The sequence below is a fragment of the Mytilus californianus genome, unplaced genomic scaffold (assembly GCF_021869535.1).
Source record: "Mytilus californianus isolate M0D057914Y unplaced genomic scaffold, xbMytCali1.0.p SCAF_2, whole genome shotgun sequence".
Taxonomy (NCBI): Eukaryota; Metazoa; Mollusca; class Bivalvia; order Mytilida; family Mytilidae; genus Mytilus; species Mytilus californianus.
The window spans coordinates 118,350,831-118,375,079 of record NW_026262668.1 but is presented as its reverse complement, the minus strand read 5'-3'; the positions used below and the strand labels follow the sequence as shown (position 1 = coordinate 118,375,079).

At 30.7% G+C, this 24,249-nt stretch overlaps 1 protein-coding gene across 3 annotated transcripts; it reads right to left on the bottom strand.

The window, feature by feature from the left end:
* Positions 1–1,909: 1,909 nt before the first annotated feature.
* LOC127728644 (retrograde protein of 51 kDa-like) lies at positions 1,910–23,645 on the bottom strand. Of its 3 annotated transcripts, XM_052236175.1 has the most exons (12): positions 23,048–23,645; positions 15,819–16,005; positions 15,382–15,477; positions 14,822–14,983; positions 14,116–14,241; positions 13,482–13,702; positions 12,958–13,064; positions 10,038–10,153; positions 8,948–8,971; positions 7,655–7,768; positions 7,033–7,140; positions 5,703–6,701 (listed from the first exon to the last, which is right to left on the bottom strand). In XM_052236175.1, the coding sequence occupies exons 1-12, from the start codon at positions 23,548–23,550 to the stop codon at positions 6,666–6,668; spliced, it is 1,800 nt and encodes a 599-aa protein (XP_052092135.1). In that variant the 5' UTR covers positions 23,551–23,645; the 3' UTR covers positions 5,703–6,665. The 3 variants fall into 3 exon arrangements, with proteins under 3 accessions (XP_052092137.1, XP_052092135.1, XP_052092136.1); XM_052236177.1 differs by lacking the exons at positions 5,703–6,701; positions 7,033–7,140; positions 7,655–7,768; positions 8,948–8,971; positions 10,038–10,153 and adding exons at positions 1,910–2,377; positions 2,912–3,019; positions 3,363–3,470; positions 3,824–3,939 and having other exon boundaries at positions 23,048–23,640; XM_052236176.1 differs by lacking the exon at positions 8,948–8,971.
* Between the last annotated feature and the right edge of the window lie 604 nt (positions 23,646–24,249).

Below are 24,249 nucleotides of genomic sequence, written 5' to 3'. Positions count from 1 at the left end.
ATTCGTTCGTGTAATTAGATCATTTTCATGGTCAAATGGTTTAAATATCTCATGCATGAAGCTTACCGCCAGTTTTTATTTCTCGAACTTAAAAATTAGTAGCCGACAAACGTCACTAGTAGTTACACCATTAACGGTACAAATGTTATTGCACCGTATAGGCATTTCGACAGTGTCTGTTTCTTTATTGATGCCCAAGGGACAAATTTTAACCCTGCGAAGTAACCGAGTTAATCTCAATAAGATTTGAGATTTCTCGTGTATATTATATAATTTTTCATCATTGTGAAACTATTTGAATACATTATAATATTTGTAAAAAGAGGGAATTTTGGATAAACCTTAATGAAACTTAAACGCAATACTTAAAGTCCCAAATCGTTAAAAAAAATCAATAGGAATAGGTTTCGCTGTGACTGTGTGGTTTTTGTTGTAGATGGGGGGTAGCATCCTGATTCGTTGTTTATAAAACCCGTAAATTTAGATACGATCCATATAAACTCATTGGTCCTTTGAACAAACTTTTTCTTAAAGCTTATCAATTTAACACCATAGTAAGCTCTTTGAATGTTGTTTTTTTTTTTTTTTGTAAATAAGACGAGAATGGATATGAATTGCTATGCAGTTATTAAGACTTATGGTCCTACATCCTGTCAATTATATGTATTTATATATAGCCATTGCACAAGATCAGTCTTTTCTCATACCGTCTTAGTTTGATGTGTAATGATTGGTAATCAAGTCGGGGAGAACATGATTTATTTATTAGTTGTTATTGGCTTTTGACTAGCATTCAGTAACTGCGAGCTTTCTTAGATCAGACTGTGTGTATTTGGTCTTTAAGTAAGTTGTTTTGCGTTTCGTGCCAATGTAATAAGTCAAGCCATTTCCAAGTGATTTTTACAGTTTGTTTTTTTGGTTGTGCTGTTGCACCAGTATCCCAGATTATGGGAGGGTTGCGTGATCACAAATTTGACCACGCCACGTTTCTATGTGCCTGTCCAAAGTGAGGCGCGTGTAATTCCATAAGTTGTTGTTGATTGCTGTCTGTGTCAAATTGAGAATATGTGGTATGATAGTCAATGGGACAAACTTTTCACCAGAGACCAAATAACGTAGATTGAGAATATGTGGTATGATAGTCAATGATGCAAACTTTTCAGCAGAGACCAAATAACGTAGATTTGATATATATCATGTTTGTTTATCGTTTACCTTTTTTTTCATAAATCGGGCCGATGGTTTTCTCGTTTGAATTGCTTCACATTTTGTAATGTCTGGGACTTTTATAAATGACTATACGGTATGCGTTCAGCTCATTGTTGAAGACCGTTCGGTTACCTATAGTTGCTTTCTTCAATGTCAGGACTTTGGTGGATAATTGACTCATTAGCGATCATATCACATCTCCTTTTATTATACTTGATGTCAAAATGCCAGATTTTGATTGGTTAATACGAGGGAAACAATTTACACTATCCCATGGCAAATACTCTATTACCCTTCACGGAGACGCTTGCTCAAGTGTGCGTTTTAATAAATACGGATGATTGTTATGTACAAGACGACATAGTTTATTACTTTGAATTTAAAATTTAATAGACAGTAATAACAGAACATTCAGTATAATAAATTAAATAAAGCATATCTGAGAGGGTGATAGAGCAGATTGTTACCCCTCGAAAAGACATTGTCAACCTTGACTTCGCCTCAGTTGACAATGCTTTCTCGGGGTAACAATCTGCTCTATCACCCTCTCAGCTATGTGTTATTTATATAGTATTTATACTGAGGTAAAATAATGATCTTGAATGATAAGTAGGCAACACACAATGTAATAATGTCTATATGGCTTGGTAAATACTTGAAACAGCTCAATACAGGTAGTAATACAAAGATGTAAACACTATTTGTATCTAAATCTATTTTATTTAATGGAAAACATGAAAATATGTATATAAATCTATGTATTTATTTTCAAAATAAACTCTTTTGATAGAAAAAAAACTGCGTTGTAGTATAATGGATTTGGTCATAGTTCTAAATATCTTGACAAAATAATTCTGGATTTCACTGAACAATTCAACAATTGTCATAAATCTATTATATTCAAATAAGAAAATTCTTTAAGATATATATGTTAAAAAGCAAGTAAACAAGCGAAAGCAACAACAATTTCTCTAAAATATTTTTACGAACTATAACCTTAATATGCATGACAACGCATCTTATAGTTGTAAATCCGAAAGCATTTGAAAGCATACAAAAACATATTGTATTTGATGTCTATGAAAAGTCTCTCTATGGAATGTTTCATTGTCTACATAGCTGCACTTGTCTTTTAGTTGTCAATTTTGATGTCCATTGTAGCTTTCTCCTGTTAAAAGTTTTAAAAAATGAGGTATGGTTAAAGATGCATGACGAAAAATATCAATGTTTTATTTATTGAGAATTCGCGTTAGAAAAATATATTCCGAGCAATGAATCTCTTATTAATCAAACAGATATTTTATTACTCATTACAAGTCTATTACAAGTTTACTAAATGTTGTTACCTTTTTCGTCTGATTTGATATCAACAGATATTCTATTTATATTTTCAAACAAATTGTTAGAAACTATACCGTTTGAATTTTTCAATCAGTTTTCCTTTTTTAAGTCGACATTAAGAGCCGTTTTCACTTTGCTCTCACTTGTTAGTTCATGGTTGAAGATCTTATACAACTAACGAGATGAAAAACAACAATCAAAGCGTTGTTAGATGCTTATATTTAAGTACATATGTTATTCATATCTTTAAGTAGTTCATAAATTTCCCCCTATAAACAGTTTTCCTTCATTTAACTGATTGCCAGTTTTTTTGTTATATAAAGTCAATGTTCATACTTTCAATACATAAAGTTGTACTTACTGAATTGTTGTCGTCCACAAGGAAGAATTTTCCTGTTGGTGCCCATGTAAAGTTGTCTACGACAATATCGCTGTATTTTGCCTCATCTTTCATGCCACTTGCAACAAGCTGAAGTGAAAGACAAAAATGTTTGTGAACATGAACAGAAGTAAATTTTAGTGATATGGTTCATTTAGTGTAAAAAAACATTGTAAACAGAACTTGGCAATCAAAACATACTGTCTGTAAGTGAAATCAGCATACTTCATAGTAATGTCATATTCTTTACAAACAGTTGACACTGTAACTATTGCAACATCATTTTTTTTTGCTTTTAAAAAGCTTTGAACTCTAGGTTCAATGTATGCAGTCTATATTTGGTGCAATGACCTTACATTTATTTGCTCATAAACAAGATTGATAACGAGTATTCTTTTAAATATAACATATATATATATGAAAGAAACATTACCCTTAATTCCTTGCCAGGTTGTGCAACATTGTCTGCTGTGAAAGTGTAGCTGTATTTATCCATACCATTGATCACCTTCTTTAATGTCCATCCTTTCATGTTAATCGCCTTTGAAATAAAAAAAAATCTTACTAGAATTTTCCAATTCTAATTAAAAATGCATTATATGGTATATTCAAGTTAATATTTTTTTGTTATGAATTAGGTAATAAAACAGTTAAAAGTTACTATATAGCCGAAGAAATTATCCTGTAGTGATCCCCTATCAAATCAAGCACTTTTCTAACGTAAAATCAAACAGTATAATGAAACAATTGACTATCGTTGTTTGTCCCCCGTGCAATTTCATCCCAATATTCATAAACAAAATAAACTACTGTTATGCATACGATAGTTAATTTAGCATTTCAATCAGTCTCGTGGATCTAATTTGAACAAATTCTTTCTTTCTAACTGTTTACCTTTGCTCCATTATTTTTTATGGCAACCCATCCTCCAGATGCATCACATCCCTCAAATCTAATGTCTCCTCTTGCACTCTTCACTAAGCTTACTCTTTTGGAAGCGTGACTCATGCCTACAATTAAATCAAACTTTTCCATAATACTGCATAGTTAATTGAAACTTCCAGTCGGGTTATTTTCCTAAAGCAATGAACGCAAATTCTTTAAAATGTATATTAATATTTTCGATCAATATGGTATTTGTTTTTGCCTATTTTTCAATTAATGATTTCATAATTCCTCAGTATTTTAACTTACACTATAAAATGAATCACTGCTGAAAATATAATACTAGCAATAATGCTTAAAGGGATAAGGCTCCATCACCCGTTTTCACATGCAAGGACGTCATCACCAATTCATGCTAGCATTATTCATTACCTAATTTGAAAAATACAGCCCTACGTAATTCGATCATTATACTATACGGTTAATTTGTTTAAATGTAATTTGCAACAGAAATATGTATTTTTTACGAAAGAAAGTGTGTGTAAAATATAAAACTCTCTTACTCGTCATGGTGCAGTAATAAGTAAAATATATTTCCTATCAGACAAAAATTAGTAAAATGCTATATATATATACTTTACAAAAAAGAATACAAAACATATCAGATGTGTACCAAGTCGATGTTATTTCAGCCTTTTAATATATGGTGTTTGGTTGTACATTCTGATAAAACTTTAATACATGGTGTTTGGTTGTACATTCTGATAAAACTTTAATACATGGTGTTTGGTTGTACATTCTGATAAAACTTTAATATATGGTGTTTGGTTGTACATTCTGATAAAACTTTAAAGTGTTCCTTTGTGTTATTCTATGCCGTGTTGTGATTATCATCTAAAAGCAATTTTGTTAAGAAGCGTGTTAAACCCAACTATGTTAACAATGACTCTATGCAATATTAGTTTCGTTTATACAAAGTAAAAAGTCCCAGTTCAATCACCAATTTGTTGTGGTGAAAATATAGGTCTATGTCATTTTTTTTTTTTTAGTTTAAATTGTATTTTCTATGTATTTCAATGTATTTTTTATTAAACATTTATTGCAATGCTGAATTCCCAAACATGCTCTCGTGTTACTGTTACAAGCCTTCTTTTCAATTGAATAAACGTTGATTTTTCAGGTTGTCAATAGGAAATTTAAAGTGGTAGAAGCAATTTCCCCTGAATTTATTTTTAAGCTTTAAAGAATAAATGTATAATTATGAGATTTTGGCAAATTTTGAACAATTTTTGCAAAAACGAATGAGGTGTTCGTTCTTTTGGAATTTAAATAAGATTTTGTCTTTCACATGCAAATTAATTATAAATGAAATTTGAGGATGTCCTTAAATACAAAAGTTTGTAGAAATACGTAAAATGTGATCTAGTGTATTAAACTGAGTGTCTTTAACAACACTTTATAGCTTTGGATAACATTTTGATTTTATGAATATATGAAAAATTATTATTAATCAGACTCATTTTTATTGAAGATCCAGTGTTTTCTAACATCTATCGGATTTTTTTACCCTGTTAAAGTAAAAGAAATTCAGGGGGAATCGCCCTATCTGATTAATTCTAAATAAAGAGAATTGTAAATCTTAAACTCTTTACTTCAGATATTCGAGAATCCAGCATTGTGTTACCTTATACAGATTCGTACGCTCAATTTATACACGTGTAAAGGATTCTTTATAACATTGTAATGAGTTGCTGTAACTGCATGGCATCCTTTCTGTCGAAAAAGACCGCATTTGACATTCCGATTAACTTTTTACCGTATCGACCACGCTTTGTTGGTGAGTTATGGACTAAAACCAGTCCTTAGTAGAATATGTACAAAAAACAAATAAATGTAAAAATATTTATTGAATAAAACCATATATAATATTCTAAATCTAATATAATCACCATAACAAAACATGACTTTTTGCAAAATATAAAATATAGAAAGGGCTGAATAAAGTTATTCAATAAACCCAAATGTTTTCTCGTAAAGCTTAAAACTAATACTTAAAATACAAATATATATTCTTAAAGATGATCAAAATTCACAACCAATCTTTGCAGCAATCGTTGAGGTTTTGGAATGTTGTAAAGACAAAATATAATATTTGCCGCCTTGTAGAATCAATATATCATAAACAAAAATGAAATGAAGTATGATACAAACTGTAAACGAATACATTTTCATCGTGAGTTTTGCTCCTCTATCGTCAAAATGAGAATATTAAACCCACACGAACAACTTTTAACGCATCAATAACAATGGAAATGTTGAGGTTTCCAACGAAAATAACTAAATGTTGAATTTCGGAATACGCAAAAATAATATACATGAAAATTTAAAACCAATTCTGTGACCCTGCATGTGAAGAAAGTATACTATTTCGACATTCAGATATTATATATACAACAAACATTTATATTTGAAACTTAACCGTTTATGCAACTACCTAGAACATCATATCGGCTATATTCTGGGAAACCAAAATATATTATGAAGAGATATTCGTATCTAAATCTCAACATAGAAATAACTGTACATCCCATTATTCCCTACGGCTAAAAATCAAGATTTGATGAACTTCATGTATAGGCAAGAAATTTGAGTATGGACGCGTTAAAAATCTCATTACAACTAGCAAAGCTAAATTGATGGAACATTATCAATCAAACAGGAAGCCGATTAGCAGATTCATCTATTGCACACATACTTGGTATACTGTCATAAAACAAATGAATAAAAAGACAAATGTAAGTTGTGTCACAAAAACAAATACAATTCTGGATTGCTGAATTGTTACAATCCTTTATGAAGCAGTCTTGATGGTCAATGTTGCTTTTTCCTACAAAAAAAAAAAAAGGATTTATAATAATTTTGTTATGTGTGAAAATATATATATGGAATATATCATACATATTGTAAGAAAATATGATAAAACATTGTATTCTATATGCGAAAAAAACTTTCTATATTGAATGGGTAACAAATATCCCATTTTAAAGGAGTTTTACTTTTAGCACGAGCAGTTGGAACAAAACTCGAAATATATTAATAATTCTATTAAAGATGTAAAATTTACAAACTTTCAAGGACAATGGGTCAAAGACATCAGGCCACAACACAAAAATATGGTGTGCCGAAAGTATATTAACTATAAGCAAACATGTACTTACCACTCCTTTGTCATCATTTAAAGTGAAAGTGCCGGACAATCCCCAGGAAAAAATGTCACATACTATGTCACTATCCTTGGCAAGTTCTGCAGCTCCCTTGGAGAACAGCTGAAACGAGATTATATATCATTTATATTAGTAATATTATATCAACTTATTAAAATATATTCTTTATAAAAACGCATTATCTAGGTGTTATAAATATTATAAACTGGACATTTCTACCATGTAAATACTTCAAAGTAAATACAAAATTACAAAAAAACTTATTTAAAGAGAAAAGAGAACATTGATATGAAAATTTGTACTCGTGCTATATTTTTTTCTGTACTAATGATAAAATTAATATATTATTAAGTTCATATTTGCAAATCATATATACACACAAATGCGTTTACATATTTCAATCGTTTCAAATGTACTTTTGTCGTACGGTGACCTATAGTTGCTTACATCCATGTCATTTTCTCTCTAGTGGATAGCCGTCTCATTTGCAATCATACCACATCTCTTAAAACAAAAAGGAACTTTCAAAATTGGATAGATACCTTTCTCAATTATTAACGGCTGTTCCCTGTCATAATCTATAAAAGGAGTTCCCCGTCTTATTGGGATTTCTTACCTTTATCTCTTTCCCTTTCAACAGGCTGATATCTGAAAAGGTGTATGTATGTTTGTTAACACCATTCACCGTCTTCTTCAGAGACCATCCTTTCAAGCTAACAGAAACAATATCCTGAAAAATGAACCTCAATGTTTTAATATTTGATTGATAAATACTTGAATATAAGAATTCTGTTTTATTATTATTTAATATATGTTCCTCTGCCTTTTTCATCTCCTCTGATGATATTTCACTTTGATATGAAAAATACGAAGCTTGAGAGATTACTTTTCATTTTAAAGAATTTATATATATTATATTTCTCTAATGACAAATTAATTGATTGATCGAATTATTGAGCAAAGTCAATTTAAAAGGAACGTCTTTAAAACGAATTCACTTTCAACTATTATATCAATTGTCAAAGTTACACGTTCTTCGAATGTATATCAATTGCATTTGTACTTGATTAAGTACTTGTATGAGTCATATGCATGCAGAAGAATATTACCTCAGCGGAGTAGGAGCCACAAAACTATGTCTTTGCCCCCCCTTTTTTAGCCAAAAAGAAAATTATAAAAAAAAAAAAAGGAAAATGAAAGCGTACACTGACAGGAGTTAGACTATTAGTACTAAAGAAAAGTTTTGTTGGTTTTTTATTTTGCATGTCACTTTCATGAGTTTGCCCCCTACTCCACTGTAACATATGTCTATATATAGTAGATAGATCTTAGTGGTATATTATGTTTAGTCAACAGCATGCAAGATGATTTAAAAAGAAAGAAAACCACGATTATCCATCAGGAACTATTAGTAGAAATCACTGAAAATGTAGAACTATAACGAGATTTAAAAGTTCGAAATATAGAACATTTGAGACAACTAAGTTTATTTATTTTATCTTTTTATCATATGCCAGCAACCCCCCCCCCCCCCCCCCACAAAAAAAAATATCATACCAATAGTAGCAGTGATTTTCGAGAATGATCGATTGATTGAGGTGAGATAACATGTCACCTAACAGTACCCAAATAATAATGCTACATAGCCAAACAAGGGCGATCGTTGGGACAACCACCAGATAAAGTGAATTTTGAGGGTTTACTGTCCGTAGTTTGTTTCATTTAAAAACAGAATTTGGTCCCATTATTCACCAAAGATCGTATTTGCAATATATGTATTTATTTATTCCAATATTATGAAACAAACTACGTGTATACATATGTCTTAGTGATTTTCCCTATATACCAACGATACTGAGATTGATTTAAAGATATAATTAATTAGCATTTCAACGCACACGGCGCTTACCTTGCCACCTGGTGATGTACTTTTCTACAAGCAGAAGTTTATATTCGTTTGCATTCAAATTTCAAATGCTATAAAGCTAGGTATTCCATTATATGTAAATGGATTTAAGAATGGTAACTAGATATTCCATTATATGTAATTGGATTTAAGAATGGTAACAATTTTAAATATCGTTCTCTTGACATTTTTACAAATGAAAAGAAAAGGACAAGATGGGAAAAATATGTATTCAATAAAACCGAACAGTTTCTTCAAATTGAAGAGTGGACCTATGACTTTGTTAGCAAAAAAATCAACCTACAGATATGACTGGGTCATGAGAGAAAATGGGCTGGTAAAAACAACCTACAGATATGACTGGGTCATGAGAGAAAATGGGGTGGTTATCAACGAAATGTTTTAGCAATGAACAACTTAAAAACAGTGGACCAATGTTTTGTTCATTCACATGTTGCATTATGGAAGTTGGTGCTTTTATAGCTTGTTATGTCCTTCGAAGACAGAAAAGGAAGAATTGAATACAAGTTTTACAACAAAATATATATGAAGCATGCTTTTCCTGTTATTTACCAGCTTGGCATGCTTCTACATTACACAAGATACTGTTGATACGATACATCCGTAGACCATAACATTTATAGCAAAGATTTCAAACGACTTATATTTTGAGATAATAAATATAATATATTTTGATAAGCACACTGAATCAAGCAACCTCTGACCACTTTAAAACAAATGCAGAATGGTAATATAGACAGAAAATTTCTTTTGTTACATTTGCATATATACAAAAATGTTATATACCATTGTACATTTGCATACTAAGGATTTCCTATTCATACTAATTATATCTTACGTCATACTTTATGCACATTTTTACGACTTTTTAATAAGCTTCTTCACTTAAATTCATCAATTAACTCATCAAAAATACAAAGTGAAAAATTTGAAGTGAAAATATTGCATAAAGTGCATAAAGTATGGTTTATACATTTTAATAATAAATACCCATGGATGTATAATTTAATACACAATTACAACTCCATAGCGATATGAAATATATCGTGTTAAAAGAAAGAGTTCGGGCTACCTTTTTAGATGAATTCTTCAAGGTGACACAGCTTCCATCTGGCTGGGCATTCTCAATAGATATATCTCCTCTACATGTTCTTTGTACCAGAATTTTATTTGACGATTCACTTAATGCTGAAAATGGATTGCAAGTGTGACATTACCATTATCAATTTTATAACTTAAATAACGAAATTTCTAAACTAAAATTCATTTCTACTACTATATGTTTGTTATTAAAAAGTTCTTATTTCAATAAAAAAAAAATTAATGTGAAAGCATAAATATTAAAAACATTAAAGTTCCTTTAGTTAACAAGACTGTTACTTCTAACAATCTAAAAATGCTAACTTTTATCTTTATTGTTAAATAACACTTTTCACACTGCACAAATCATGCTCAAAATCATGCAATTTTATTCCATGCATTAATTTAAGGGATAGTCTATTTTTGGAATGGTAATTCCATTGTTTCCGATTATATACCCATCATCTGTTATTCTTTACAAGAGGTTGTTAATGAAATACATGCGTACTTAAGTTAATTAAGTTCATTAAATACAGGAAATATTGTTAATAATACATATATATCAAAATAAAAACCCTGATATTTTTCCTTTTAATACAATACTTTGTAGATGAATAAAAAAAATCACAATGATAAATATGCATTGACGGTCATAACATTTTCTTTCCATCAAGAACATAGCAGATGTGTGTCATTATGAGCTAGAACATACGGCAGATTCCGAAAAGCAAAATATCATTAAAAGCTCATTCACAACAGCTAAGAAGTTATCAACTTACTCCATATTTCTCTGATGTCTGGTACAGAAGCTAGTCACATCCTTCATCTCGTGTCTTGTTCTTCATCACACAAAAACGTGTGCGAGATAATTAAAATTTATAAAAATATCAGAACTTGAAAATTGTACATAATGCTTTTTTCCCATTTTCTAAAAGACACTTTACTGCAGTTAAATTGGTACTGTTTATGTTATTGCTTTTGAAAAGTATGTTATTTTGCGAATTCATTTAATGGCACCTCTATTTTTATTAGGCAACTTATTTATGTTGCACTTTAAAAGTTGTTAGGATTGTGTGTTCCTTTTGAATTGAGTATATATCATGTGAATTTTGTTATGGAAGTTAGGAAATTGGTATCTTGGATGTAATTTGGTGTTTTATTAAGAACTTGTTTATACATGTTACTTTCTGTTGTATATAGATCAACGTCCGTATATCACGTGACTATTTAGACTTACTTATCTGGTTAGCATCTGCAAAATATGGTTGAATACCATTGACAACAATAATTATTGATAACTTAATTGCGTAAAATTGGTCTACCATTTTCCGTTTACAATGTCAGCACTGACGGAACTTATATGTTGAAAAATAACTGCCAACACCGAAATATTCTAAATAATGAACAATACACTAATTGCCAAAATTCAAAACCCATTTAATTCAAATTAAAGACCAGTTCACTTCTTTTTATATATATCACTTTAAAATCAGTCTTGTGCTGGATAATAATGAAATACTTTTTTCTTTGTTTTTTTTTTAGCAGGAGACGCTGTCGTCTCACTCGGCTATGCTCCGTTTATGACCTCATGGATTACTTCATGTATTTTTACGTAACGTTGAATCAAATTAAAAGGTTAGCACTTTAATACAATAGATACGCATTTCAACCACAATTGTCATTTCAGTGGGCTCAAGGTTAAAACTGTATATGGAATTGCAAATTTTCTAGATTAAAGACATTTTTAAAGGATAATTTTATACCGAGTTTTGTAAAAAAAAACCTGTGTTTGAGTTTATAGCGTTGAGAATAATGTGTTGTTTGTGCTTTTAATTGGCATAAGTACTCAAAGTTTCATAAGGAAAAAATATGAACGTTAATGTGCTTTTTCATGCAAGGCAGTTTTTGAACCTATTGTCAAGTACGTATTAGTAATGAATATGTTAGCAAGACATGCAAACATCAAACCATCATATTGGTTCTTATACACTTTTTAAAGTTAGTAAATATGACACGAATATCTGCAATCGCCCCCGGTGCTCCCTGTATATACATAATGGTTGCACTATCATATTTGCTCAATAAACTAATAAAAATGCTTTCTATAATTTGATATGGATATTGCATGATTTTAAGCAACTAATTTCTGCAGTGCTAATAATAAAGTAATATAAAAACTTTCATAATAAATACAGTATAAGAACGAACCACACTACCAACTATGCCACACAATCCGACATTGACAACATACAGAAAATGGTAGACAATTTTGGAGGCAAAATTTCGTTCCATAAACCAATATCCGTCAATTTCTCCATAACCCAATTAAATTGGAATAGGGAAAAATAAAAACCGCATACCAAAGCTTAGGAAAATAGGGAAGGTTATGGAAAGCTATACAATTTTTAAGGAAAACTATTTCGCTCATAATTGTTATATGTTGTATGAGCCATCTCTAATTACTTATAGTGTTCTGTTTTACTTGTTAGTCAAATATACAAAGGAAATCCATTATATGACATTTTATTGTCCATCGATAAATTTGAATATTATAAACAAGCATATAATGGCTATAAGGTTAAACAAAGCATGTTGCATAAAAAAACAAAGCATGATTATCACAATTATAACTAGTATTAAAAAATCTAAGCTTTTAGTCACATTTTTGCATCATTATATTAATTCTAATGTCAACATCCGATGCTTAACTCCATACTATAATGCATGCTTTATAATTGAAATTGCACTATTTCTGCGGCTCCTCAAATATAAAAGAGATTTATAAAAGACTGTATAGGCAAGATAAAAAAAAACAGGCACATGAAATGACGTCTGAAAACAACTACATTGAAACACTACAATTTTCTGTATGCATCACACGATGGCATCACAAATGTGAAATTGTTACTAACTGCTTTTCTGTGAATCTCCGGAACCTCCTTTGCTAACGATCATGTCAGAAAGCAGTTGAGCGCCACCGCTACGTGATCCACTGGAATGCTCAACAACACGTCTCATGCTGAAAACAAATAGTTTATATGAAGTGATACAACCTATGCCTTTAAAGTCTAAGATAAAATAAAAATAAGACAACAGTAATTTAAATGTTTTCAACATAATTGCACTTGTGTATATATTTCTTTATGAAGGCCACTGGACTTTTATGATAACATCAAGATGTCCATAGTACATGGATTATTCAAATAATCATTGAAATGGGAAAAGGCCAACCGCAATACAGAAATGATAACGGCCGAAAAAAATGTCTATATTTTATAACAAAATTTACTGAAAACAAATTATTCATGTGTAAAATCATCAACATAAATTTGATAACAAAGAAATGATTTTTTTTCTAATCTTTCCCTCACCAAAAGACAATAAAAAATTAAAGAAATCAAATCAAATCAAAAGCTACATTAAGTGCTAAACATACTTTGTCTCCTCGGCTTCCAACAGTTTCCTGTAAGCAGCAATCTCCAACTCCAATGATAACTTGGCATCCTGGAGGACTTGAAGTTCTGTTAGGACAGAATCCATCTCCATTTGCAATCTCTCGATTGATGCTTGCAGTTTGTTAACATCAGACTCATGTTCGCGACATTCATCATCATACTGGACCTGTAGTCCTTCCAGTCTAGACTTCAGCATGGCATTCTGGCAAATAATTAGAAATACAATCATATGAAGATTTGTTTTCTTTTTGGTTGAGGATACATACATACATGCTCATAAATACTGTTAAGCAGGAAACTGGCTTTCATGACTATCTTGGTTTTGTAAATAAACTCATCATAGATACCAGGATTGAAATTTGTAAACGTATGTTACGCTCATTATTTCATATATGCCATTACATTATTTAAGTCATAATCCACATATAAATCTATAAGCGCATAAGTTTATATGACTGTAGCCTTCTAATTTGCCCAGTCCTATTAAAAAAAGGGATATATTGTGATAAAAGGTCCCACCAGTGACCATTAAGGTGGAAGGTTAAATCCAAATTATTCCAATGGGGGTTATATTATTATGTGCATGGTTTCGTGACGTTTCTAGGTTTTACATACCTCAGCTTGTAATTGGCTGATGAGTGGTTGTAGCTCGTTCAGTTTTCCTTTAACTTTCTTGCTTTCCTCCCTAGCACTCATAGTTTCCATGTTGTCTCTGTTTAAACCGGCTCTCATTTCGTTCATCTGTAATTATTTATTAATAGTGAAATATACTACTTATTTAACATGTTATTACTATAAAATAAAAAAATGCCATTTCGATTAACAGCTTAAAAGTTAGCTTACAAATTGTTATGAGGGAATTATGTACTAATTGATTAATTATAACTACATCCAGTGTCTGTTTAATTTAATGTAGGCAAGTTGACCCGTGTAAAGGTAACTGCAATGGAGAACAATTCCAAAACTTTAGGTACTTCCATTACAGTGCATGTGATACTGCAACAATATGATCATGTGGGTAAGATTTTTTCAATACACCATTTTATTTCTTCAGACTCATTGATATTATTTTCTGTTTTAAGCTCTCTAATGTTACTTGCAAAAGAACAGAACACATCTTGTTGTAATTAGAAAAGACAAAAGATAAACATGATTTTTTAGAGCACAATTATCAGAAAGGACCTAACAGTGTATAAGAATTTACTGGCAGCTTATTTTGAAGAGCTGCTACAAATACTCGTACAACAAATTGTGAAGAAGAGGCATTCTTCTTATCATTATTATAACATTAATGGTGTATCGTCTATGACAAAACCTTTACCTGCATCTCATAGTTCTTTTGCATTTCTGCTTGAATTCTATCAACTTCTGAAGCATATTGTGTGTTCAATTCATTAATGGCCTTAGAGATTTCGCCCTTCCAGATGTCTTTCATCTCGATGCTCCTGTCACGGTCAAGCATGGCCTTCAGTTCAGCAATTTCCTAAGCAAAAACAAAATTTGAATGATGCATAGCAAAGTTTGTCTTATTTTTAAATCAAACCTTTCTTTTTTTTCTTTACAAACAATTAATGACATAGCAATATGATATTATGTTACAATATCTAATAGTTATTTTGCAGTTTCATATTTATTTTGACAGAATATTTTATCAACTTGTTTTAAGGTTAGAATGTATTGTATAGAACAACCAAACGGTTAATCATGAGATACTATCCAAAAACTTTATTGTTGGTTTTATCACATTAACTTGCAGTTTTTTTATAATATTATCATTTCAGTTCAATAATTGATTATTTACATCGGTAACGACGTCTCTTTTTTTTATTTGAACATTATTTTGCATTTAGTAACTTCCCCTGCAATATAAAATATATTTACAGCTTCATAGATATTGATTTGGAACTTGCAATCCTCTTCGGCCGTTTGTAGTTTCATCTCAGCTTGAATTCTCTTACAAGTCTCTTCATCCAGATCCTACAAATACAACAATAAACAAAATCAATGTTGTAGCATCTTCCTTTTTAATATAGACGTTTCTCTTTTCTATGTAATATTAGCAAATGCTGCCTTGACATTGCTATAGGAATGTCTACTTAGTCATTGAATTTGAAAATTTTTCTTTCAATTTTAGCAATACTTTTAATTGTGAATGTTTAGTGAATGTTTACAACATTACTGGCTACTACATTAAGATATATTTGCGCTATATATTCATCAACCTAATTGAAGATTAGATTTACGGTATATGATCATTAGATGGTAGTCAAATATATCTAACAATCTTCACAGTGAATTGTAGATTTAGAAAGACTTACAGCCCTAATACGACCAATGTCATCTTGAAGAGTTCTCTTGTCCTTTTTCAAACGAGCGTTCTCATCTTCCAAAGTCTCTATCCTAAGTCTAAGATTGGCTAGCTCTCCTTCATTATTTCCTAGTTGGTCATTAAGTCTATCTATTTTATTAGATAGGTCATCTACTGTCTTTTCTGCATTTATCCGGCTGAAATTACAGAGTAGAATACTGATTAAGATTGTAATACATATTTATATAAATGTGTGCCTTTCGTTTATATACGAACACAAGTTGTTTCAACTAAACTAATTATGGAAAATATAGAGGAGTTGACAATTGGAAAACTGTTGTCAAAAACGAAAATACAAAATTATAATGGAAGGTTTCTGTTGATTTTAACCGAAGCGACTGTCTGCAATAACTTCCTTTAAAATAATTACATTTCGTATAAGTAACCTTCTGCCAAGTTTACAGAACCAGACCCTCTTTTTTGTTTCCTTAAATACAAGAATCTGTGTTAGGTTATAGAACTGGTATATCTTGATTGCTTTAATGCAACACTTTCGTGTTGTCCAAACTTATGTTTCGATGCATATTTGAATTGTACCCCGAACGATTATTCTAAAATTCTAAAGAAGATCCGTTTAAAGGCGGATAGATAGTAAGAAATAAAACTTGGCTACATAGGATACTCTATATTTAATAAATCAAATTTTACAATAATAAATTCCTTTGAAGATAAGTGCTTTTAAAATTGAAGTACTTGATCTATAATAGAAGTTCTCTCAGACAATTTAAATCGATAGATGTTCAAAAATAAACACTTTCCGATAAGTCCACCCCATTAACTAAGTCAAGATGAAATCAGGCGGATAAATGTCAATTCAGCACTTTTTTTTATTGAGTTAAGATATTATAAAAATACATTTATTTCGAAATAAAACGATTTGCAACTTTCCGCTGAAGAATAAATAACAAAAAATGGAAATGCTTTTATCATTCTGGTGGTAGATGGTGTTTTTTTGTATTCGTATCTTGTCGTACTGTGATAAACTCATTGGTTGTACTGATAAAGTGCCAAATGTCGAATGAATTGAAATGTCAAAATACTTTTGTCAACAATTGGGTTAGAACCCTTGAGTGATATTGATATGTTTGAATGTACAAATTACATGGTTGACGTAACTTTCAAAAACAGTTTTGATAAATTTAAAATGGAATTAGTAATGCCTCGATTGCATTGGCAGATAGAATAGGATTAATCTAAACAAGTACTTAAAATCGCCAATTTAAACGCGAAAAAAACAATTCAAAATTAAAACTGTGAAATAGATTGATATAGATTTGCCTATATATTGTAAATGTTCAATCATTGATAATTCCTGTGTATATTTCCATAATTGTCCACAAAACAACGAAATAATATAAAGCCATGAGTATTGTATCGACTATCTTATTTTAAGTAAAAAAGATGACGCAGAAAATTAATTGTATTTATTTTCTTTGGATCAAAAAAAACAACTGAGATTCTTCATCGATTAGAAAAGAAACTGAATTTCTTCAAAGATATAAGAAGTGTGAACCACATGTAAGTTATAATCTGGGGTTTTGATCACTATTGGCCCACAAAATATCTATGATGAAACACATGTAAATGTAACTGACTTTATGCACACCGAGTAGGCGTAAAGAATTGCATTGCAGCCAAGAAGTGAAGGGCCAAGTATTTTTTCCTAACCTTTCATAAATATGAATCATTCATTGATTCTGATAACGTGCAAAGAAGGCGGTTTTTATTATTTAATCAAATACCACATAGCCTTGATAATGTTGCATTAATACGTTGCTAACTATTGGCAACATATTTAGTGAAGGTATTTCACATAAAAGACATACAAATCAATAGTTTTACTAGAAGTCGAAATGATGCAAGTCTATTATAAGAGATAGGCGCCAAAATCAAATAACACATAAACAGGATAAAGGTGTGCATAAAAATATTCATAAAGATAATATCTCAAACTATCGTAGGTATAACCGTACTAACATCTGTTAGATGGATATTCGGAAATCAACAAAAATATCATTAGTTGCATTTATTTTATTTTTAAATTTTAGAAATCAAATTAATTGTAGAAACAAGAATTGCTATTGGCAACAATCCACCAAGAATCAATTGACGAGAAAGTGAATGTCTTCCAAATCGACATGTAATCATGAGGTAATAAACAAATGGACAAACCCTATATCATAATTATTATAGACCGATGATGATGTTTTCCATGACAGGAAAAGGAATATTTATATTCTGCTGACGAAACAACTTTATAAATAGACATTATAGATATGTCTATCTGTTTGTGGTTTCAAACAGCTAATCGAGGTTTCCACTTAATCACTCAAAAAGTAGCGGACATGGTCGATAATCCCTCTTGTTATATTAGAGGCAGACATGGCCGGTAATCGCTCTTGTAAGTATGAGCAGACATGGACGATAATCGCTCTTGTTATAACAGAGGCAGACATGGCCGATCATCTTTTCTTGTTATCACAAGAGCAGACATGGCCGATAATCGCTCTTGGTATAACAAGAGCAGACATGACTGATAATCGCTTTTGTTGTTATAGGAGCACGCACTACCGATAACCGCTCTGGTTATTACAGGAGCACACACGACCGATAATCGAACTTGTTATACAGTAGCAAACAGGACCGATTATCGCTCATTTTATAACAAGAGCAAACATAACTGATAGTTGATCTTGTTATTACAGGGGAAGTTATGACCGACATTCGCTCTTGTTATTCAGGAGCAGACATGGCCAATAGTTGTTATTGTTAAACAGAAGCTATCATGGCCGATAATTTAGCCATTAAAAAAGAACAGTGTTCAGGAAATATATCGTATCATACGTTTTAAGTTTCCAATTCATCCCAAATTTGTAAACAACAAAACAAAATAGATCGTCGGTTTCCCTCTATAATAAGGTAATAGGACAACATTTAACTAAAAAAAAGTTCATCATTACAAATTCGAAAATAGTCACTTATTAAAATGTCCTTATTTCGTAACTCCTTGATTTAAATGATCTAAAAGTTTTGTTCAGACAGGGGCCCAACATAATAAATAGCCTCTTATTTTCTTAATTAAAGACCAGACATTTTAAATTATTGTAAACAAGCACTTATTTGTAAATCGTTATTAAATTTGCACAGTGGAGTACTTTTATGAAGTTGACGAAGAGCCTTTTAATTTGAATGAAGTTTTATGTACCTATTGTGTAAACTCTATTTGAACTTTTATTAAACTTTATTTCAAGTTTAAATAAATTACCTAGTCCTTTGCTGTTCTGATTGTTATTTACTGACCGATTCAATATTCTCACATTATCGTTATTGTTGTTGATGGTTGGTTTCGGACAGGTCACTTTGACTTTTTCATTTTTCGATAGTGCATAAAGGGTAAAATATATTTAAAAAAAACGAATATGTGGGAACAAAGAAATAGATTTCGTATAAAAGAAACATCTTGTAAAAACTTGTCATGCTGAGCACTATAACGTAACGATGAAATAAATGTGTAAGTTATGGTACCTAGCAGCAATAATAAATACAGATCAAAGGCGTTTCACCATGATTTTACAGAAGCGGCCGTCATGGATGTGTACTTAGTAAAATGGGTAAAATGTTGTTTACAAGACAATGATATACTATTCGGTCGTGCTAAGCTCAGTGAAATGTATAGTTGCCACATCCCTAAACCAAAATTATAAAATCTTATCATCTTCTTTAATAGTCGCTAAAGGTTACTCTATTTTGTTGGTATTTCAAATTTTTAAATATTGAACTTTAAAATCTTCAAAAAATATTTTGAAATTTGATAAATCCTCTTAGAAATCAATACTTTGCTCAGTTCAGAAAGGTTTCCGAACACGTGTTCAAGAGATTAGTACTGTCGCCGTCTTGGCAGGTGTCCGAATAAGCGGTTCCTTTGTTATAGCGGTTTTAATATAGTCATAATTAAGTTACAAGCAAGTAAATTCCAAACTGAAGAAAGTTAAAAATAACATGATTATCTATATAACATGTTTTTGCCCATTTCTATAATCACTGGGAGTAACCCGTTATTGTTGTTGTAAAAATAACATTGAATAGGGTTTAAACAGGCGTTTATTAAATTAATAATCTCAGATTTAATCACATAGTAGTCTGCAGTTTTATAACTATGCAAAAAATCGGGTGCACAAGACCGGCTGAAGATCAGGTTGTATTAAAGGTTTCGAAAGAATAAATATAACTCTCCAATTATAAGAATTTCATTATATTGACTTTGTTTCAAAGTTGTGTAGCGTTCTTATGGTTTTGTTAGGCGGAACAAATTATTATATACATTGACACAACGGGACAGGTTTCATTTTTGAATTATCTCCCGTTTATCAGAAGATTATCTAAACTAAAAAATCTTAAATAACTCATTGTAACACATGTTCCATCACTCATTACAAATGCATTATACGTATGTCTAATAAGTCCAATACTTATGTCAATAATAACGTTTGTCTCTTTCTCTAGGCGGCTTTAATAAGCGACATTAAAATTCAACATGTTCAAAGTATACTTTCAAATACTATCGTTTTTAGAGTACTTATTAGGAGATATGATATGGTTAAACTTGTTTGTCAAACATCCAATCCGGTGATCTCGTTCAGTGGAATTACAAAATGCACATTAAAGTAGAAATGATAACAATCATTTAAGAAAAACTGATCCTCTGAAACACTGGTTTGAAAGACATCAAAATCAATACTAAGTATACAGAATGAAAGATTGCTCGCAGTTGCTGAAGCAAATTTAAAACACTAATACTGAAACCATGCTGACCTACATTCTACTTAGTTTTAACGTGAGATATATATCTATATTGCAGATTTGTGCTAATGACATTTAAGATAAGCTCTACTTATTTTTTTTTTTTCAATACGAGATCCATTTTCAACAACATTCGTTCCTAACCCCCGAACAATGACTATTTGTTTTAAAAGAAACATGAAATACAAATGAATCAGTTCTTATGATAAAAATGTATCTTGAAATTTATATACATTTATGTCTCTGTTTGTACTAACACATGCTGTCCTGTATGTAGTTCATAATATGTAGTTAGTTTTACGTGTCACTGCATAAATAACAACTTTATTTAAATGTTATTCATTAGCTTTTGATATAACAAGCAGTAAATGTATTGTTAAATAATTAATTTGTCAAAATATCAGAAGTAGCTTTACACAGAATTTTATCAAAAGTACACAAGACGACTACATCAAAACAAAAACTTGAAAAAGAACATCTTATACATACAAGGCAATAAATCTTATTCAGTTTGTAACTGTTTACATATGAAAATATATGAAGTAAAAAAAAGCCTCATGGAGAAGCTTATGGCCCGGATAATTTGTGAAATCTTTTACTATAGTATTGTATAATCACTGAAGCCGTTCCTATAAATGTGCTGTCGGTTTTCAATGAATTTTTTCAAGAGTTGTCGTCTCAGTAACGTGTCTTCATTTTTATTCATTTTTAATTTACTTCTGTTTAACGATATTTTGGGATTCGGGTAATAAACGTCTTAAATTATTTGACATCACAGCCATTCACGTTTTTCGTCATTCAATCGATCGGTGAAATTAATGGGTTTATATCCAGTTTAAATTCAAATGTTTAGTAATATGACCAAAGTTAACCCTTGCGGCAAGTAATTAGTCATAAGAATACCCATTAAAGGCCACCATAAAAGGTAACCCTTTACACAGTAGGTCTATTTTACTTGAATTAAATACACATTAAGTTAAACTTAGGGTATTTTCTCATTTCATTCAAGGTTATAAGATGAGTCATTTTTTTTAAATGATCCTGAGAGTATTATCCCCCATTGAAAACCGATCATACAAACTTTGAAATATTATTACTACAAATGTATTCGTCATATAATTATAGTATGAAAAGATATTGGTAGATCTACAAGAAACAGCATCTTTTGCACTGTATGCTCTTCGACTTTAAAGTATCCTTATTCTACATGTTAATTGGTCTTGGTTGGTTGAGCACCAATCGTACAGTAACCTTTAACAGTTAATTTATCAGGAAACCTAAATAAAGATAGCAGACAAGTGCAAAATGACATGCGTCGAAACCGTTCATAGTTTTCTATTGCCTCGGTGTAATAATAGCTATAACCTTTATATCCTTAATCTTTACAATGTAGTTTTTTAAGACATAAATTTTTGGCCCTTGATTTAAAAACTTAAGATTTGTTTTTCAATCTATGTCCTACACGTGGAGTGATAACAATATAGACATTATTTGGGATTCATGTTTAGACTAGTATATTACTAATTATAAGTACAAACAGTATGTCTAACAGATATATTATACGGTTAAAATCATATGATCATTCATTTAAATGCAAGTTTTTTCTCAACAATGAGATCAAAGAACCAGAACTAACAAGTTCCGTCGATATAGATTATATCTACACTTGACTAACCATTCAGATTTTTTTCATTAATGTCCTAGCTAAGAATTTGAAACTGTATGTAATTATTTCTTTATTTAGATAGAACGAATTAAACAGATTCAGTTCATTCAAAACTGATAAAAAATGTTTGATAACGAACAAAAATTGAAACATCATCGGGCATTTTTTTTTTTATATTATTAAGTTTTTACCTCATTAAGTCAAATAGTGTTAACTTTACAATGCTTTTCAACAACCTTCATCTTGTTGTTTTCATTTGTTCACTAATGTAATAGTACAATTAAACACTTTATTTGTAGAGATATTAGATATTTTATTTCTTTCCTAGCTTAGTTAGTAAAGACTTCATCATGATTGTGTTGCATATATTATTTGGGAATTTCTGATCGGATTTGAAGTTGTCGAAATGAAATGGAAGTGCAATTTATATAATCACGTGACATGAGAAAACTGATGACGCAGGATTATTTCTTTGGAGGCGTGGTTTCAGAAGCCGGCTTTTGCATCATCAAACTTACCGGCCGGCATCTCGAATTTTAGCAATAAACTTAAAACAACAATTGAATAATTATAACAAAGTTAAAATATTAATTGACTTTGGTGCAAATTGAGTTTCTTCAATAATTTGAACTTTGATTTTCTTAAAATGACTCTTGGTTTTACATAAATACAGTATGAAATTATGTTAAGCAAATTATAAATGAAAAACTTACTCTCTTCTCTCATCTTCAAGTTGATCTTGTAAACTGACTAAAGTGGCATCAAATTTAGCTTTTTCATCGGATAAATCATCTATTATTTTCCTAGAATCAGCTATTTCTTGTTCATATAGTTCCTTTATTTCACTAGCATCAAAGTTTTTTTGCTTTTTGAGTCTATCAATTTCAGCGAGAAGAGCTTTATTCTGAGCTTCTACGAAACGCACTTTTTCGATGTAACTAGCAAACCTTTCATTCAAAACGTTCATTTCAGTCTTCTCTTTGGCTCTGGTGTCTAAGACGTTAGCAACATTCTTATGAGACATAGATGAAACTGTCCCTTGTGCAAAAGAGGGAGCCGATCCACCCATACTCATTCTCATTGATACACTTCTAGAACCACCACCAGGCATGATGCTACCACCGCCATGACTTGTTCGGTTGATAACGGTGCTCCTCGTTCCAATAGTAGGTTGAGTCTTGATGTTTCTTCTAATTTCAACTTTTTCTTGAGACATTTTGAATTTTTCTACTAATCTAGACTTGAAGCCGACAGCACAACCAAACGCTTTCCTACCGGATCGTACAACTGCTAGCCGGGACTATATACTATTGATCCAATGTGTACTCAGGTGAATCTTGTCGTCTGCTAAAAATTTATTGGCTTGTCGATACCAACCTACATATAACTCATTTACAAACTTGAAAAACAAGAATTATATCTTTAATTCAACTTTAAGAATTATTATTGAATTTTAAGGTAAAGGAAGAAATTCATAATCACAGTCTTTATTGATTTTCGTATGTCCACTTCTTGAGTCCTGTCACACTCAAACAATTGTAAATTCGGACATGGACAAATATAGATAAAAATATACTTTTTTTACATATCTAATACACTTAAGATCTCAATTTTGTCTTCAATAAAATTTTAATTAAAAGACTGGTTACGAACGATAAAAAACAGCTGTTCTTTAAAGCTCGTTCGTAATTATTTGATCAATATATTATGCTAAATTTTGTCGTTTATAATTTAACAGCTTATATTTCTTAGTTATCTTATAGATGTTACAAAAACTTTCCAGCATATTTTAAAGTATGAACCCCCGAACTCTTCAAAGGTTTTCCTCGCGAAGCAAATTCGCTTTAAACAAGAAGCTTGCTTTTTTATATGTATGTTTTTTTTTTAATTTTGGTTCATTTATATGTTTCGGAGT

Bases quoted from the DNA above. Each gene is read 5' to 3' on its own strand.
- LOC127728644 (XM_052236175.1), bottom strand. From the start codon at position 23,550: ATGTCTCAAGAAAAAGTTGAAATTAGAAGAAACATCAAGACTCAACCT. The intron at 14,242-14,821 runs GTAAAGGTTTTG...AAATAATTACAG, and splicing joins AAAAGAACTATGAGATGCAG to ATGAACGAAATGAGAGCCGG. The intron at 8,972-10,037 runs GTAGCCCGAACT...TTCTGCTTGTAG, and splicing joins TGAAGAATTCATCTAAAAAG to AAAAGTACATCACCAGGTGG.